At 32.3% G+C, this 19718-nt stretch overlaps 3 protein-coding genes across 52 annotated transcripts; 2 read left to right on the top strand and 1 right to left on the bottom strand.

The window, feature by feature from the left end:
* The first annotated feature begins 2306 nt into the window (after window positions 1–2306).
* On the top strand, window positions 2307–7231 carry LOC111313716 (cyclin-dependent kinase G-2-like). Of its 50 annotated transcripts, none has more exons than XR_016345312.1 (11): window positions 2307–2393; window positions 2774–4175; window positions 4274–4409; window positions 4506–4594; window positions 4733–4844; window positions 4937–5044; window positions 5230–5300; window positions 5368–5498; window positions 5649–5699; window positions 5795–5855; window positions 5974–6227. XR_016345312.1 is itself a non-coding variant. In XM_089766077.1 (6 exons), exons 1-5 carry the CDS (start codon window positions 2764–2766, stop codon window positions 5033–5035), a joined length of 1848 nt encoding a protein of 615 aa, XP_089622203.1. In that variant the 5' UTR covers window positions 2307–2763; the 3' UTR covers window positions 5036–5044; window positions 5230–5425. The 50 variants fall into 50 exon arrangements, 2 of the variants coding, with proteins under 2 accessions (XP_089622203.1, XP_089622202.1); XR_016345314.1 differs by having other exon boundaries at window positions 6022–6227; XR_016345313.1 differs by having other exon boundaries at window positions 5803–5855.
* A 2258-nt stretch (window positions 7232–9489) lies between these two features.
* On the bottom strand, window positions 9490–12379 carry LOC111313762 (mitochondrial pyruvate carrier 1). Its single transcript, XM_022914504.2, has 5 exons — window positions 12246–12379; window positions 10465–10587; window positions 10259–10313; window positions 10025–10160; window positions 9490–9740 (listed from the first exon to the last, which is right to left on the bottom strand). The coding sequence occupies exons 2-5, from the start codon at window positions 10558–10560 to the stop codon at window positions 9701–9703; spliced, it is 327 nt and encodes a 108-aa protein (XP_022770239.1). The 5' UTR covers window positions 10561–10587; window positions 12246–12379; the 3' UTR covers window positions 9490–9700.
* Window positions 12380–14460: 2081 nt separating this feature from the next.
* LOC111303785 (beta-glucosidase 13-like) lies at window positions 14461–16980 on the top strand. The gene is made up of 7 exons (XM_089766225.1): window positions 14461–14581; window positions 15234–15483; window positions 15585–15700; window positions 15816–16036; window positions 16185–16325; window positions 16429–16537; window positions 16685–16980. Exons 3-7 carry the CDS (start codon window positions 15609–15611, stop codon window positions 16869–16871), a joined length of 750 nt encoding a protein of 249 aa, XP_089622351.1. The 5' UTR covers window positions 14461–14581; window positions 15234–15483; window positions 15585–15608; the 3' UTR covers window positions 16872–16980.
* The last annotated feature ends 2738 nt before the right edge of the window (window positions 16981–19718 follow it).

Below are 19718 nucleotides of genomic sequence, written 5' to 3' on the forward strand. Positions count from 1 at the left end.
AATAATTTTTTCAATTTTTTTTTAGATTATTCAATGCGTTTTTAATTGAAGGAAGTTATTGAATGCGTTTTTAGCAAAAAATGCTTTTAATAATCCCTTTATTTATTTTTTTTATTATTCACCTTTAATAAAAATTGAAAAAATTTATTCAAAGTATTTTTTGTCAAAACTACCTTTAATAATCTCAAAAAATACTTTATTTTTAGCGGTGTTTACGTAAATGTCATAAAATTTATAAAAGTTAAAGTGTATAGTGGCTTTTAGGTCAATAAATGTTACAAAAATATATTTTTAATGATGTTTTTAAATCCAAATATCATTATATAAAAATTTAATAGCATTTTATAAAAAAATTACCAGTAAAAAACAATAATTAAATCTTCATTTCCGTGTAGTGATTAAAAGTTTGAGGAATGGAGACTAATGACAAGTGTAGATTATGCAAGATGGAAAAGGAAACAAGCTATCATATACTCTTTGACTGTGCATACTCAAAGGAAGTTTGGCAACAATTGCTTTAATCATGCATAATTCACAAAGTAGTGGAGAATTGAAATTCATAATTAAATCGGGCAATAAATAGATTGAAAGGGAAAGCATTGATATTTATCATTTTGAGACTAACATGAAATGCCTGCATATACCACATATGGATCGAAAAAAACTCCTAAAAATTCAAGCCAAAAAAAGAAAAAAAAAGACAACAACACAGCTGTACAATTGAATTAAAGATGATGTTCGACTACGGGTACAAGGGTTGAGCCATATTGATAACTTATATATAACTATGCTAAAATAAATTGTTTGTTAATTGTACACACAGTTGAATAATTACTTTGTAACCAAATTATGTTTGTTTGGAAAAATAAAATACAATTTATAAAAAAAAATTGCTGTTTGTATGGAAAAAAGTTCTGACCAAAATGGTGTGAACGAGAGAAATGATACAAACAGATGGCCATGATAGAACATTATCGAAGCAGCCACCACGGTGCAGAAGTGGATATGACTATGGCGCCCAAAGAGGAAGCTGTCATCGTCACAGTCACACCCACCGCAACTGAGAAACCAAGGCTAGCTGGTGGGTGCGTTTACCTGAACTCAAAAGCGGAGAAGAAAATGTGAAAAGACGTTCAAGAAAAGGTTGGCAATAGGGTTTGCTTTCTTTCTTAATTAGGAGGTCGACATGGCGTTGTCAACATGACCATGTTAGCCTGTTATGGCAGGCCAGCTAGCTTCTGTGAGAAAAAGGCAATCTTAACTAAAATCGTCATCCAGTCAAATCGAATTAATATAGAGATAAATTCGAGTTAGTGCTTTACTCTTAAAAATTCGATTTAAATTTAATTTAAAATAAAAATTAAATTATTTAAATTTATTTGATTAAGTTTATTTTAAATTTAATTATATATATAAATTTAAGTTTAAATAAAAATTAATATATAAAAATAAAATAATAATTTTTAATTAAAATAATAAAAATGTATTAAAATTTAAAAAAGATTAAACCTATGAATTATTAGAGTTAGATATTAAAATATTAAAATTTAATTTATTTAATAAATTAAACAACTCAAACTAAATCTCAACCGAACAATAATCAAATTGAATTAATATAATTAAATTAAAATAATTTATAAATATTAATGTATTTATTTTTAACAATAAATGATGTTGATAAAGTTAATTATTGATTGAAGATTTGATTTTGAATAATGAATCAGAACCTCGTTTCTCTTTCTTTTTGTTTTAGTTTCTTCATACCGATCATTATTTTTGCAAAATTATAAAGGTTTTTCTCTTCTTTATGGGAAATCATTGTTTCTGAAATTTCATCCAGTTTATGGATATAAATCCGTGGTTTTGATAAGATTTTTAATGTCATTATTCTTCTTTTATAATTATTTTTTTCTTATCAAATTTCAATAGAATAAATTTTTTTTAAAAAAATTATTTACCTAAATAAAATAATTACAAATATTAATATTTAAAAATGATATATTTTAAAATAAATTTATTTTAAATCTCTTCAAAATTTTAAAATTTTCCTTCCAAACGACACCGTTAAGAAAATTGAGATTTAAAAGGTTCTAAACAGGTGCAAACTTTTCGTATAGGACTATGATCTGTGGGCTCTCTTCCAATTCAATGAGGCCCTCATTGGCAAGATTAGGGCAATACTTAGGCTTTTAAGCCCATTGGGTCAGAATAAGCAATTCTACAACAGAATCGGCACCGACTCGAAAAAATAACCCTAACCTCTCTGACGCGCTTGGTATAAAAGGCAACAAGGAGCGGCTAAAGATAAGGTCAACGCGTTAAACGAAGAAGCGTATTGTGTCCATATTCTCTGATTCTCTTTGCGTTTGGTTTACATCTCGCTTTGCTTTCTGGTAAGATCTTCGATTACCTCTGATTTGTCGAGGTCAGGTCAGATCCTCCAAAAGAAGCACAAAAATTTCAAGTTCTAGGGTTTTTGATTGTTGTTCGTCTGTTTTATCTGATATTTTTGTTTTGTTTTACGCTGAGTAGTTGCCATATGTGACAATCTACTGTGTAATCGTTGGTTTTCTCGTTTTTATTGTTTGGATTTGTAAGCTTTGTCCGTATAGTTACGGTTTGTACCTTATAGGAAACCCTAAAGAAAAAAAAGAAAAGCTATTTGAATTATTTGTTTTTGCTGTCTGATTGGGGATTTTGTTTGGTATATAGTTTTCGTTTTGAATTTTTTTATTGAGAAGAGTTGTGTGGCTCTTGGTTGGCATGGCGGCAGGGCGAGTCGATGTTCCCAGGAGAAGTGATGTTCCGAGGAGAAGTGATGTTGGGAAATTGAATCGGGGTCATGGTTATGCTATTCTCGATACGAATGCATACAATTACCCATCTAATGGGAAGAATTTGGTTGCCCAGCATAAGAATGGGTTCAACTTGGGTCCTAGGCGATGTGGGTTAGAGGATGTTGCCAAAGTTAAGAATGATGTAATGCGAATGTTGGATGATGGGGATCAGCAGCCCCCTCAGAAAAGGAGGAAGTTTTCCCCTATCGTATGGGACATAGAAGAGAAGGAAGTAAGAATTTCGTCCGCGAAAAGAGTTGTTTCGATGGCTTCCATTCTGTCATCTACTCCTTCACCTTGTAAGTTGTCAAATAGTGTTTCCATTTGGGTTGTTGAGAAGCAACTGGTCTCTGCAAACCCAATGGAAGAAGTGGATCATTTACTTCCCAAGCCTCTGGTGTCAGATTTTTCTGCTGTTTTATCTCAGTCTCCATCTTGCCAGCAATGTCAAGATGGTGAAGAAGAACAAGATTTTATCGGAAAAGAAAATATTCAAGCACCTAATATATTTACATCTCGTTGGGCATCTGATAGTGATGATGAAGATGTGTCTGGAAGTGAGGAAAAGACTAGGAGTTCGAGTCTTGAGAGTGGAGAGTTGGAAAGAGAGGAATTGGAAGGAGAGCAGATGCTGTCTAATGAAAGAAGTAGCAGTGTACTGACTGCTTGCGAGGATGATGATATGGAATCTAAGTCGGATTCTGATGGTGTGATGGGTATTGGTGATATGCATGATGGAAATGCTGTTGTTGAGCAGTCAGATTTAGATGCTGAAGAGCCAGCAGGAAGAAGTATGGACATGCTTCTAGGTTGCAGAAGTGTCTTTGAATATGAAAAATTGAACAAAATAAGTGAAGGTACTTATGGTATTGTTTACAGAGCCAAGGATAAGAAGACGGGAGAAATTGTGGCCCTGAAGAAGGTAAAGATTCTTGACCGAAGAGATTCAGAAGAATATGGTTTCCCTTTGACATCACTGAGGGAAATTAACATTCTTGCATCTTTCCATAACCCTTCAATTGTGGAAGTTAAAGAAGTTGTTGTAGATGACCATGACAATGTTTACATGGTTATGGAGTACATGGAACATGACTTCAAGGGGCTAATGGAGTCAATGAAACGACCATTTAGTACAAGTGATGTTAAATGCTTGATGCTACAGCTATTGGAGGGTGTCAAATATCTCCATGATAATTGGGTGCTCCATAGGGATTTGAAGACGTCCAATCTTCTCTTGAACAACCAAGGTGAACTGAAAATATGTGACTTTGGTATGGCACGCCAGTATGGAAGCCCTTTAAAGCCATATACAACTAAGGTGGTTACTCAGTGGTATAGGTAAGCTGCATTCTTTGTATTTATTTTTTTCTTTTGTATTTGGAATTTTTATGAGCTTTTGAATTTGACATGACCTTGGTTTTATTTCTGCATTTCAGAGCACCTGAACTTTTACTTGGAGCAAAAAAGTATTCTACAGCAGTTGACATGTGGTCTGTGGGTTGTATAATGGCCGAGTTGTTATCTAAGGAACCCTTGTTCAAAGGGACAAGCGAAATTGATCAGCTTCGCAAGGTAATTATTGTGTCTATTGAAACTTTTCACCTTTAGTTTATATCATTGCTATTATTTTGTTTTCTGATTTATGGTCGTGATGGTTGATGATTGCAGATCTTTGATACTCTTGGTACTCCAAGCGAGAAGATTTGGGCTGGGTTTTCTGAATTACCAGGGGCCAAGGCAAATTATTCTAAGCAACCGTAAGTATCTATCTGTACAAGTGATCCTCATCTAAATAACTACTATTTATTGTGATTTTCTATATGTTTGGTATTTGCTGATTACCTTGTTATGTGATTTGCAGTTTAACAAGTAGTTGCATTTGTTTTTTCTTCCAGGTATAATTTGTTGCGAAGGAAGTTTCCTGCAGCATCTTTCACAGGATCTGCAGTTCTTTCTGATGCTGGATTTGACCTGTTAAACAGGCTTCTTACATATGATCCTGAGAAGGTAAATATACATAAGTTTAAAATCCCAATTTTTTAAACTTTTAGTTTATATATATTGGTTTCCACTAAGGAAAGTTTCTGTTATCTGTGCAGAGAATATCAGCAAATGATGCTCTTAATCATGATTGGTTCTGCGAGATTCCTCTACCAAAATCTAAAGAATTCTTGCCTACTTTCCCCCCTAAAATGTGAATGAAACAGGTACCTGGAGCTCCTGGCCTGCTTGGTGAACAACCAAAAAAAACATATTTGGGCTGCTTTTTAGTTTGCAGTCATAGCAGTTTCTTAATTTTGTTTGAATGACTCCTAGGCTTATACACGAAGAATGAATCTAATGCAGCAGCGATAAAATTTTTTTCTATCTATTGGTTTGTGTTATGGGACAGGCAGATTGGTGCATACAGCTGCAATGTTATTTTTCATGATAATTGTATCTTAGGCAGATGATTGACAAGAGGTGAGGTGCAGCAATTTTATGTTCTGGTGGCAAAATATTGTGAGAAACTGATATAGTCATTTGGCAGGCACATAAATGACGTTCTTGTAGAGATTAAATTATTCGAGGGGGTTGAATTACAGCCTTACACTCCCAGTCATTAGTTTGGATGATTTTGTGATGAATTGTAATGGTCGTTAGCTGCGGTTGAATTTGAAGGTGCAGCGTGTTGACCTTATCTTAAAATCTTTTCTTTTTCATCTCCTTGATATTGTATCAGATTGTAACTCGTGTAAATATTCTTAACCACATTTGCTCTAAAAATATTGCTCACATTATTTCCTTCAATTTTTTCACATTGCTTGCAAGAATCTACTGATGTTTGGAAGCAAACAGCACTGGTCTTCCTGCTCATGGGCAGTAAGTTTTGCACGCTCAAGGTGCTTTGGAAATGAATTAGTTGATCTTTTAACTTGTGAGATTTTTGTTTCTTTGTTTTCTTCTTTTGTTTTAAGCGTTGCAGCCGTGTGGGAGGTTTGCTGCCTGCACGTGTTTACATAATCACTTGCTGTGCAAGTAAGATGCTATATGCATTGTTGGTATATCATGTTATTTTGGACTTTGGTAACCTCTACCCTAGCAATGACCAATTGTCAGTTTATATAAATTATGACTAAGAATTCATGTTATTTAGCAAGATGGTGACATTGATGATGCAGAGAAGGTTCTGATTAACATGCAGATGTTACTGCAGTTGAAACGATAACAGAACCAGTAGCGTGGGAGGCTTGTTCTCTTTCCTTTCTCTTTCCCGTTATCCTTTCTTTAATTCATTTATGTTTTCGTTGTCATGAATGAACTCTTACAGTTTTTACTTCCTCGAGTGTCTGCAAGATACCTTATAATTGAAAAAGAACAGTTACGGGCGGATGTCATCATACCAAACTTGTAAGATGGTTCTAACGGTTTCTCTCTACCCATACCCCTCATTGCCTGTGTAAAAATATAGATTCTACTACGAGTATTTAGTGTTGTTATGCATGGTTTAAATATTTGCTTATATAATTGTTAGAAATCTTCAAGTTCGAATCTATAGAAAGAAAAAGTATTAATCTAAGTTGAAATATTATTACTCATGGTTTTGTTCTTATGATTTATGAAGCTTAGGATTGCAACAAATTAATTTACAATTATATTCAACTAATCAAATTAGATATAATGAACCATTCCAAAAAGAAGAAAAAGATTGATTCTCTATTGTGACTGGTATTCTTTAGTTTTGGGGTTTAAATTGATTTTAAAAGGGTAGGATAGGGTCCAGAAAGATTGTTTTAGCATCTGGTAATTATTATGATTGGTTAACAAGAAAGTGACTTGAAAGTTTTGTTAGATGTGCATATGATTGTTATTACTCAATGTCCTGTTAACCGTATGAGTCGAGCATTTTCTATGTCGTTGCTGAACTATATTATTTTTTATATATAGGAATTGCTCAACTAATTTTAAACGTACAAGAGGTTTTAAAAATTTTAAATGTAGAGTATCTCTATTGGCCAGAAAAAAAATCATTGCCATCAAATTGGAATCAAATGCTCCCTACCATTATCGTACACTCGGCTTTAGTGAGGTGCCACTACCTGTAAGAAGCTGGGACTGCCTGTATCTGGCTGAGAAGATCAAGAACTCTTTTTTCTTTGAGCATTGGGGATTTCTCTGGATCAGGCTCAGGCCTCGAGCTAACCTATTCGATCCACACGGTCAGCTGGTCCAATGGTTGCGACCGAAGAATGAATGTGGATTATGGGTTTAAGAGCTATTGGGGGCTGGAATATTAATAGGAGCTCATTTCCTTATGAATGGGACTAATCGTGTGAATTAATAGAGATAATTTATCAGCGACAATACTGTATTTTTGCATGTTAACACTTAAGGAATTGTTTATTTTGGAGGGAGTTTGTTTTGTAGATTATGATTTTTGCAAAATAATTTTTGTATTTTTAAGTATTTATTTAACATAAAATTGGTTGATTAATGAAAAATGACTTGTAGGAAATAAAATTTTTGAAAATAATTGTTTGAATTATTTATCAACTTGGAGTATAATTTTATCTATAAATAATATTATATTAAAATAATATATTATTAATAAATAATATTACAATATGCTAATAAATAATGTAGAATAATGAGATTTATTTTAAATATTTTTTATATTAACATATTATTTCAATATTAAATATTATTATTAAAATATAATAATATTTGAATTTTAATAATTTTAATAATAAATAATCGAAAATATTTTTTGTTTTAATATTTGAATCTATTTTTATTATTTATATTTTAAAAACTTATTTATATTTTCAATTACTAAACATGCTTTTATTCATATTTTTTATTTTTTTAAAAAAATAAAAATAGAAAATGGTTTTATTTTCTAAACTCGAATACTATCTTAAACATTTTTCAAAAATTATTTTTTGAAAGTTATTTTTCGCGAAATAAACTAACTTTAATAATACTCTTCTTTTTCTCAAATTTTATACTAATATACAAATTTTTGTAAATTGTAATCACCAAATTTTGGAAACTTTTTAAAAATCATCTCTAATTAAGTATTAATTGACGAATACCAGAAAGAAATTAAGAAAAAGGAAATTGAAACAATCTATTGTTGCAATTTTCGATTCATTGCCCTAAAATTTAATACATGATTTTGTCTAACCAAAACCCTTGATATTGAAATTAGTAAAAAACCTTGGTCCAAGTGAAGGCATTGAAGGATAAGGGGCACCAACTAGCAAATAGAATACCAAAAATACTGTTATAAACAGAGCGAGGGTTTAACCGTTTAAAGGGTTTTCTCTGCCAATCGACTCGTGAGTGGTTTTTTTTTTAAAAGAAGAAAAATGGGTATTGAGAAATGTTGTTTTTTTATTGAGTTTTTATCTTGCATTTTAATTGTTGCAAGAAAAAGTGGTGTGGTGAGTAACCTTCATCTTCCTTCTCCTGTCATAGTAGCTCAAGGCTTTAGTAAATTTTTTTGTTGAATATATACCGCAGATTGAGCTTCTTAATCCCCTTAATACTGAACTTTTGTCATGCTATCAATGTTTTCTCCCCCATGTCACTTTAAATATTTTCATATTTGCCTTCTGAAAATTAGTGAATTTGCAATGATTAGCTTCCCAGCTTTTTCCATTATTGGTTGACATTGGATTTCCTTTTTTTTTTTTTGGGGGGGGGGGGGGGGGGAAGTGGGGGTGGGTGGGTAACAGGGGTTACTTTTTGATTGGGGGAAGGGGGTTACTTAAGCTTATGCATTGTCCATTGTATTTTTGGGGCTAAATTTGCTTCTATACATGCAAATACACTGCATACAAATCTCTTTAACTTTCTGCTTTTTTTGGGTGCAGGTTTTCCTGAAGCAGCATCTTACAAAAGTTGTTTCTGACACTAATTTCACTGAAGAAGGTTACTTCTCTACCTGGAATCTTTTGTGTTGACGATAGCTTGGTATCCATGTTCTTGTCACTGCTTGTCAATATGGCATGTTACTGTTTGCTTCGTGGGTCATACTAGTCAACAAGAACTTTGGTTGGAAGCAGGCTGTTTTTAGCAGGTCCAAGTCCCTTTTTTTTTTTTTCACAATTTTTTTATTTTTAAAAAATAAGACCTCAGCCAATGGTCTCGTAAGCTAATCGAATGTTTCCCCTGACAAAAAGCATGACTAAGGTTTAGGTGTTAGATTTTTGAGCAGGGATTTGCCCTTTCAGCATTCCAGGTATGAAGAGTGTTATACAGAGTAGGATTATCACCCTAAGCAGCCAACTCAAGTAAGTTGCAATCATATGATTCGTTCCATTACTTGGAGGTGGAGATCTTAAATGCATCTAGGCTCATAATTAGAAAAAAAGATGGGGGGGTTTAGGGTTGAAATCCAAAGAAAAGGAGCAAAAAGAAAAGGAGGGAAGCAAGAAGTTGAAATCCAATAAAAGAAGCAAAAGTCATGACAAAATTATTACTTGCACTCGGGGTTTAGGGTTGAAACCCAGAGAAAAGGTAAGCATGCTAAAGAAGTGGCAAATGGTTGAAATTCAAGCAAGGAAATATGTCTTGCTGTATGGCAGGTTTGACAGAAAATATGCGAGTCTCAACAGGAGGACTCAAATTTCTCCAATAGAAATGATAACGTTTAATTAGTGCGAAGTTATTGAAAATAGCATGTATTTCATCTCTGTCATAGTATACAAAACTCAGTTTTTTTTTTTTTTCCAATTTAATTGTAGCTTATTTGAAATTGTTCTGAAACAAATGTTTAGTTTCATCATTTGAATCAAGCAAAAACATTCTTCAGGGATCAGAATAAAAATCACAGAAACTAGGAATGGAAAGAAAAGCAGCTAGGAAAGAAGGCTGCTTTACTGAGATGAGGCTTCCTCTTTCTTCTCTGACAAATACCTAGAGAACATTCGAAAAATACATTAGATCTACCTACACTTGACTTTCACTACATGAATCCACGTGTTTTAACAACTCGAAATAATAGCTACTATACCAAAACAAAACAACAAAGTAATAAGTAACTGAAAGTAGGTCCAGATATTCAAAAATTATTCTTCTATATGGTGGAAATTATGGAAAACATTAACTGAAATATCTATGAACTTAACAAGATTGGAAACCAAATGGCAATTGCATAGAAAAGAAATTAGCTCAATGTGAACCAAAAACACCAAACTTACCCCTGAGCTGTGGCCCAGCGGGAAAGTTGGTAGAGCTGCACTGTCTCATTTGAAGCATGGCAAGCCAGTAGTAGATAGTTTCGTGGCTGTACCATCCATGCAAACCTCATGAACAATGCTGAATAGATGCACATTGCTGCACAACCAGAATAGAAGAGAATGATTAGAATCTTGGGGAGGTAATAAATACCAAGAAAAATCTGTAGCTTCTTCAAACTATATTTTATTTTTAACCTGTTGTCATGTTGCCAGAAATCATTTCTGGGGGCTTCTTCATGTCCACCAATCCCTGAAACATTCACAAATAATGTTCAGACATGTCATAAAGCACAAAGTTGAATGTTTCTCAGATCCAGTATAATTTTGTCCAAAGGGTGAACAACTGAACATATTAAAAACCTAAATCTGTACAATCTTAAATTGATGGTAGTTAAGCATACAGCAAGAACAAATCCCCAATTGGCAACAGGCCCCCAAAAGTGAGTTGTTTTTGGACCAACTGGACTGTTAAGGAAAGCTCGGAAGGAAGAAGCCATCCGTGACAAATGCTGCTGAAAATAGCTCTGCAATGGTTGAAAACTTATAAGTTGGATAGGAATTATTATAACTTATCAAATTTCAAATGATAAGTTTCAGCTGCAGAAAATCAAGGTTATATTGATCATTGAAAGTTCTGCCACACATATCACCATATATGCTAGGCTAAAATTTCGAATTATCCTCAGCAAACAACAAAAAAATGCCTGACTTCCATCTCAGCCTGACCTTTGGTGTCTGTCACCCTATGCAACCTCCCGTATAATATTTATCCTTTGTAAGAGTCAAACTCTACAAGTCATTTAAGACTCTGCTTGGTTAAACAATATTACACAAGCAAAAAACTTGGCCTCAAGGTCTAAGCCATTAACCTATTCAGTTGTCATAACTGTCATAGATGAATAAAAGGGTAAAGGGTATAAAATGCCCCTGAACTATAATTAAAAAATCATCCAAGCTCTTATTTTCTTATTGCAATCAATCAACTCATTCAATATTTATTTACATCTAATTAAGCTCTTATTTGGATAAAACAGTTAAAATGTTAAATTTTTTGCCAACTAAAATACAGTTCCATGTGGCATTGATAAAACAAATGAAAGTTTGCCATGTGACACAATTAATATATGTAAAAATTAAATAAAATAAACATTTTTTTTCTTTTTCTTCTCTATTTTCTCTTCCTCTCTCTCTCTAACATCCCTCTTAAGTGTTCAATTGACTGTAGGTCAAGGATTGATTGATCAAATTTTGCCACGTGATTATATTTCGTCCATTTAAGGGTTCAATTGAGTCAAAATAGAAGATTAAAGGCTGGTTGATTGCAATAAAATGTTAAAGGCATAAATAATTATTGAATTATAATTTAAGGGCATTTTTTACCCCTTAGCCTGAATAAAACCAACTAATAAACCATAAAGAAATAGCCAATCTTTCAGCTTGAATGGTTCTTGACATAATATCAGAGTCTCTTTCACCAATAAGACTAGATTCTCTTAACCCGGTAGGCTAGTTCTAGCAAATAAAAACTATCCTTGGGCAATTGTACAATCATGAAGAACTAGCTAGTTACCAATGAAAATGCAAGAAAATCTTCATGCTTAAATTAAGTCACCATAACATCAGGAGAAAGCAGTGTAACAATCAATCAGATTGAATCTTTTTTTCTCCCTCTTTACACACACAGTACTTGCTATAGTTAGAGCGAAAACCAGACAAACACAGAACATAAAACTCAAAGCAAGCACCTATGATTGCTGCAAATATGATCAAATCCCAGGCATAAAAATATTAAATTCTTTTATTAATTCAGAAATCAAAAGAGTCGTAATTGTACAAAAACGTAAAAATGAAAGACATGATAGAAACCCTAAGAAAAAAAAAAAGAAACACTTTAGATTCTTTAACTATATTTCCCCGAATCACTTTAGAGCTAATAAAACCCTACCCCCACCCGCGTCAACATATACGAACTCAGTAAAAAAAAAGTGAAGGCTACTCATTGCAACTTATAGGGTAATCGCCAAAGACTTTAACTTTAAGTGAAAACCGATAAAAATGTGCATTCCAAAAGAACTGGATCAAATGGCAAATCACGATTCAGACAAGAATATCAGTGAATTACAGATCAAACGGCGATGAAGATGATGATGATGATGATGTGCGTGTAGGTATGCGCGAGTACCTTTGTAAACGATGCCGCCGGAGAAGTCAGAGACGATTGGTGATTCCGGAGGGGCTGGCGGGATGACGAGTGGATGGTGGAAATGTTTGGTGGGAGAGAAAGTAGACGGAATGTTACTCTGGATCTTCTGACTTTCTGGCTTCTGTGTTGGAGCTGTCATCCTGTGAGATAGGGTTTAGCGGAGAGTTTTATTGGAATTTGACACGTGGTTTAGTCATATCATCTTAAATTAATTTTTCAAGTATTATTATGAAGAAATTATTTTTAAATTCTCAATGTAATTTTTTTAATTTTACGAATAAAATTAAAAAATTGTTAATTTTTAATTAATTTTTAATTTTTAATACATAATATGTGTCACAAATTTAAAATTTTCACTGACCGTTAATGAAATAATTTCACTTATTATTTTGAATAGGATATTTAAAAGTAAATTATGCTATATATTGTTTAATATTTTATTTTTATATGTGGATTTAAAATTTAATTTTTAAATTAATGATTTTTTAAAAATATTTTTACCGTTATACAGTGTCCATTTCCATAAATCTGAATCTTTAAAATCCAAATTCATGATTTGCTTAATTTAGTTCATAAGTAAAATTACTTAACACTTAAGCCTAATTTAATATAAAAAAAATTGAGTTAAAAAATATATATTTAAAAAATGTAGTTAAAAATTTTAAGTATTTGATATTATTTACAAAATATTTTGAGTAATTGAAATATCTAAAAAAATATGTATAAAATATTAAAATATTAAAAATATAGAGATAATAAAATAATTTTTTATTCTAAATACATATTTTCACTTCAAAAGCAGATCTCGAAGAGTTTTTTTTTTTTTTTTCATTTGATTGAAAATTCATATTTCTAATTAAAAAAATTAAAATTTTTTTATAAATTTATCACCATTTTTTATAAATAAATACACTTAAAAAAATCTTGAATCCTTTATTATTCATTTATATTATCTCCTCCAAACTAAATGAAGGCAGATAATTAATTAAAAAATATCATATTCAAAGAAGTTGACATTTTTTAAGTATAAAATAAATAGTGATCTATATAGGAAAAACAGTCTAACCAAATTTTGACTAAATCCGATCTCTTTTAAAGTTATTTTTTTTTAAAATTAAGTATTGAGTAAGATTGAATTGAATAATAATAAAAAGAAAATAAAGATTGGATCGGGATTAAATTTTAGATAAATTTGACTTAATTCGATATATATAAAAAAATTATTTTTTAAAATTTATATTTATATATTTATTTAATTTTATATTTATATTAAAAAAATAATATTTTATTAATTTTATGTCGGTTTGATCGGATATGATTTTATACAATATCAAATATGATCGGATTTAGATATAAAAAATATAAAAAATCATCAAATTGGATCGATTCTAGTATTATATATATATATATAATTAAATCGAGTTTGAAACGAGTAAAAATTCGTCTTGATTTGATCTGTTATTAATTTTAGCTCTATGATTTAAGATATGAAAAAAAGAAATAAAGTATTAAAATTAAAATCATAAATATTTTAAATGACACTTCTTAAAAATAAAAGTACAAATCAAGTGAACTCAATTAAACTTCAAATTCGTATTATTTTGAGATTTTGAGGATTATCAAAACATTCTAGTTGAAAAGCATTTGTTTGTCCCATCGGTAACAGGAAATAAACTCGTAGTTGCCCCTTAACCAATGTAAAATTAAAACTAGAAAACTGATGACTAAACTTTTATATATCGGATAATCAGGACTGATGGCAACTAAACCGCCTGTTTTGGGGAACAAATGGCAAAGAAAATGACACTCTCTCAACCAAAACAACATAAGCTGTGGCTGTTTCATTGATTTAGTGAAACAATAAATAGTAGTAATTAGATCAGATTTCATACGCAAAAAGAACAGGCTCATTTCTCGATCCTATTCTTACACATTCAGTCTTCACTCTGTTAAACCGACACAACTCGATGATCTTGTCTTGTTTTTCTACACCAATGAGTTAAGCAAACAACAGAACAATGTTTCCCGTTTCATTAGTTGGTTCAGCACAGTCTGATCTTGATCTATGCCTTTGCTTTGCTTGTCTCCCTGTCTGTGCATGCCCAAAGTTTGTCCTTCTTACTTTGATTTCTTTTCATGGTTTTTTGTTTTTTTGGTTTGTTTTGTTTTTTAACACACTGAAATTTCGATGCAGTAGATAAAAAATCCCAGACATGGTTAGGCTCAGCTTCGTCAAACTGAAGAACATTTGAATGTCAACAGATCTGATTTTCCTAGTGATTTTTGTTTTTGGAGCATCGACTGCTGCTGCTCAGGTAAGCTAAATCTTAAGTCAGACCTGATAATTTATATATTTGTGTCTGTAAATATTGATAATTTGTGTGTAACGTGTTCACACAAAAACATGAATTATATTTTTTTATTTTGTTAAATCTATTTATGTTTTTTTTTTTTTTTTTAATTTTAAACTTTATCATTTTAATTTATGTCTTTTATTATCATATTATATTTTAGATTGTCAGATATAATAATATTAATCTTTAAATTTTCGAATGTATCATCTATATTTAGGTTTTAATTTTTCATTGGAATAAAAAATATTAACAATATATAAGAAAAGACACATCTAAACATGAATACTATTAAAAAAATATTAATATCTAAGACTGTATATGGCCTCATTTGGATTTCACTAATTCAGGGTGCTTTCCATTTCCCTCCAGTCTCCAACTGAAGAAGGGCATAAGTTCCCTTGGACCCTAGGACAGTCAAACTGTCATGCCCAAATTCACCGTTGTTATTATGTTTATATCCAAATACATATTCATAATTTATTTTAATCTCACCGCCACCAACGATTTCAATGTCATCACGCATTCAAATGATCTAAGTCTCTGGCTCTTTGCAACTTGTAATAAGTGTGACTGATGGTCACTGATCTATCATTAATTTGCTTTCTCTTCTCAGGAAGGATTTCGAGAACAATGCTGAAATTTGTTTTAAAACATTTGGAGATCGGGTTAAAAGTTGGATTACCATAAATGAACCACTGGTTGTTGCTAAATTTGGGTACACCATAGGAGTGGCTCCACCAGGCAGATGTTCTGATAGAACAACATGTCCTGCTGGTAATGCAGCCACTGAACCTTACATTGCTGGCCATAACCTTCTTCTTGCCCATGCAACGGTTGCCAGCTTTTACGAGTACCAGTACCAGGTAACCAAGCCATAGATTGCCCTATGCTGGTTAATTTTAGGACCATGTGCTATCAGATTATAGGCTATTATGTTTATTAATTGCTGAATTTGGTTCGATAGGCAGCACAAGGGGGACATATCGGAATGAGCCATGCAGGACTGTATTATAAGCCCTATTCAGACACATTGTTTGATAGAGTTGCAGCAAAAAGAGCCATGGATTTCGAGTTGGGATGGTTAGTAAAATCACTCTCTAATGAACAATTTCTCAAGTAATTGTTCATGAAAATCCAACTAACACTCACAAAACTAACGATGAATGCATTGTTGCCTTGTTGGTGTGGCTTCCAGGTTTATGGAACCGCTGGTGCGAGGAAAATACCCACTAAGCATGAGAAGATTGGTGAAGGATAGGCTATCCATTTTCACCGAAAAAGAGAAAAAATTGGTCAAAGGGTCATTTGATTTCATTGGCATCAACTACTATACCTCCAGAGTTGTTAAGAACATTCCAATTAATCCACAACCTGCACCAGTCAGTTTCTTGGCAGATGAACATGCCAATTCCACAGGTAATCTTAAATTCAAAATTTCAAGAATACATGTGGTATCCATTAGGTCTGAAATTCAAATCCCAACGCTTACACTCCCTTCTCCTATCCTGACTGCGGCCTCTTTTGTATAATAAAGAAAAATCTTATTGCTGTGTTGTTGTGGCAGTGGTCAAAGATAGAGTTCCTGTTGGACCAAAAGCTGGAGGGAGCTGGTTCATTTACTTATATCCCAAAGGGCTGTACAAAATTTTGAAGTTTATGCAGAAACACTATGATATAAACATTACAATCTACATTACTGAGAATGGTTTGGAAACTTGTTTCCAATGCTTCATTTCTATTGAATTCCTAGATACTTTTTTTTCAAAATTTTGTGATTGCTACTTACTCTTCATAATCATTTCGTATAGGTGTTACAGAGAAAAAAAAGGATAGCATTCCAATTCGTCAGGCGCTATACGATCAACATAGAATTGAATTCATTCATAAACATTTGCAACAAATCAGCAAGGCAATCAAGTAAGCATTATTCTAATCATCTAATGCTTTTGCATAGATTTGTGCTTTTAAATATGAGAAATTATCGCATCCATTGATGGTGTAGGTTAGGAGGGTGACAGAAACTTATTAACGTGCTTTATTTATGTTAATTTGCTTATCACGCAGCAATGGTGTGAATGTGAAAGGATATTTCTATTGGAGTTTATTTGATGACTTTGAATGGTCAGAAGGCTATGGCGTCCGATATGGACTTTACCACATTGATTACAAGAACAACCTCAAGCGCATACCCAAGAAATCTGCTAAATGGTACCATGATTTTGTCACAGGTGACAGAAAGCAAGCATGCTAAAGATTAATCTCTTGATCTGCAATTTATGAGCAAATTTTGATGGACATGGGCTCGAATCTCAAATTTTGCTGAGCCTCAAGATAAAGCATTCCAATATGAATTTCTTTAACAAACCAATCCGATCTCTTTCAAATGTATTTAAGAAAGAATATATACTGCCATAGAAGCAATTATTTTAACCGGAAAAGAACAGTTTTTATGATGATTGGCACCTTTCCTGGAAAAGATAGATCAAAAACACAAATGGAAAACAGGATTCTTTGATAAAAAATGAACAAGATGGAAAACAGGTTCATGCTCTTAATGTTAGGAATATTGACTCAAATCCCATAAGAGATTTGTTTGAGATTTATTTGAGATTTGTCAGATATTACTTGATGGACAAGAAGACTTGCAAAAGAAGAATTCTAAGAGAAAGAGAATTCTTAATAGGTAAGTTTGACTTGCAAGAGAAGAATTCTAAAAGAAAATAGATTCTTAATAGGCAAGTTTAACTTACTGGAGAAGAATTCTAAGAGGAAAGAGATTCTTAATAGGTAAGTTTGTATGGTTATAAATAGGTGAAATCTCTACAGGTTTGGTATGAGAAAAAGATGTAAGAGAGTTATAGGGTTTTGTGGGATAGACACCCCATAAGAGTATTGGAGCTTTACGTCTTATGGTGTGTATGTTTGTTTGTGAGTGGACTAAAAGAGAATGAGAAGGTCCACATAGGTATGATGTATGAGAGCATATTGGTATGCGTTTGGTTATGTTGAAAAGGTGCACAAAGGTTTGTGTTTGTATTTGTTTGGATTGAGAATATTCCATAGGACTAGAAGAGGTTGAGAGTGTCTTATGAGTATTGATTGTTGAGTGAGGTTGATGATTTGATGTATTTTTGTAATTCTCTACAACTAGTGGATCTTGTTGGGGAACACCATTGCTCTGATACTATTTGTTGGGTTAAAAGCCTCCAATTCAATCACACTAGCGGAAGTAAAATCAAACAATAAATCAAACACACAAGAGACAGAGCAGTGGTATTCCCTAACAAGTGGTGTCAGAGCTGAAGGTTCGAGACGTGGAAGAGCTGAAAGTTTGATATGTGAGAAGAGCTGATGGTTCGAGACATGTGAAGAGTTGACAGTTCGAGATATAGGAAGAGCTTGGTTTGATACATGAAAAGAAGTAAATTTAGAGGAGCTCGATTCAAGAAAAGAGTTCGAGTTCAAGTTTTAAGGATTGAAGATCAGTTTGTATGAAGCATGAAGACACACAAAAAAAGATGATTGTGAGACTTTCATTACAGGTGGAGCCAAGCATGTCTAGTATGAAGACAGATAATTGATGAAATTTGAGTCAAGGTGAAGATTGTTAGAAATATTGACTCAAATCCCATAAGAGATTTGTTTGAGATTTGTTTTAGATTTGTCAGATATTGCTTGATGGACAAGAAAACTTGTAAAAGAAGAATTCTAAGAGAAAAAAGATTCTTAATAGGTAAGTTTGACTTGCAAGAGAAGAATTCTAAAAGAAAATAGATTCTTAATAGGCAAGTTTAACTTACAGGAGAAGAATTTTAAGAGGAAAGGGATTCTTAATAGGCAAATTTGTATGGTTATAAATAGGTGAAATCTCTATAGGGTTAGATATGAGAAAAAGATGGTCTTATCTTAATAATATGTAATATTATATTTCACTTTGATTGTGAAAGCGTAATACGTAATAATGGTCTTATCTTAATAATATGTAATATTATATTTCACTTTGATTGTGAAAGCGTAATACATAATGTAATACGTAATAATGTAAGAGAGTTGTAGGATTTTGTGGGATAGACACCTCATAAGAGTATTAGAGCTCTACGTCTTATGGTGTGTATGTTTGTTTGTGAGTGGACTAAAGGAGACTGAGAAGGTCCACATAAGTATGATGTATGGGAGCATATGGGTATGTATTTGGTTATGTTGAAAGGATGCACAAGGGTTTGTATTTGTGTTTGTTTGGGTTGAAAATATTCCATAAGACTAGAAGAGATTGAGAGTATCTTATGAGTATTGATTGTTGAGTGAGGTTGATGATTTGATGTATGTTTATCATTTTCTACAACTAGTAGATCTTGTTTCTCATCCGTAGACGTAGGTTGATTGAATCGAATCACGTTAAATTATTATCTCTTGTGTGTTTGATTTATTATTTGATTTTGCTTACGCTGGTGTGATTGGATTGAAGGCTTTTAACTCAACAAATGGTATCAGAGCAGTGGTGTTTCCTAACACTTAACAGAACAGCAAAGATTGAATGGCTCACCTAGTCATTGCCAGAGACCATGAAAAATAGAATGAACAAAATGCTATACAGGATTCTAATGTAAAGAAAAAAACAACAAATGATTTTCAGATGGTCATCAAAAGATATGAAGCACCTAAAAATGAATGGGACCTTTGCACCTTCAGTTTTGAGAGCATATCACTTATAATTATTACCCGCATTTATAAGTAATGGATCTCAATATAATTATTTATTATAATTAAATAATTGTAGAATTATAATAAAAAAAATTATAAGTGAAATGCTTCCTTTTTTTTTTTTTATAGATGCAATCTTAACATTTAACTCTTTTGATTTTTCTTCGAACTTAAATTTTATAGAAACTTTATTTCTAGCTATTCACAATTTTCATTAACACATTAAGAATGTAAGATGCAATTCTAAATCCAAAAGAAAATTGATGTGACTTGCACATGAATTTCCTCAAATGAGAAGAGAAATCCATCCCTAAATCCATCCCTAAATCCATCCTTATCAGACAAGCTTGTAAAGTCCTGGAACTATAGTAATGGGAATGGAGAACAAGAACAACAA

Source organism: Durio zibethinus, chromosome 9, assembly GCF_047325235.1.
Source record: "Durio zibethinus cultivar Kanyao isolate XHJ-2024 chromosome 9, ASM4732523v1, whole genome shotgun sequence".
NCBI classification, from domain to species: Eukaryota; Viridiplantae; Streptophyta; class Magnoliopsida; order Malvales; family Malvaceae; genus Durio; species Durio zibethinus.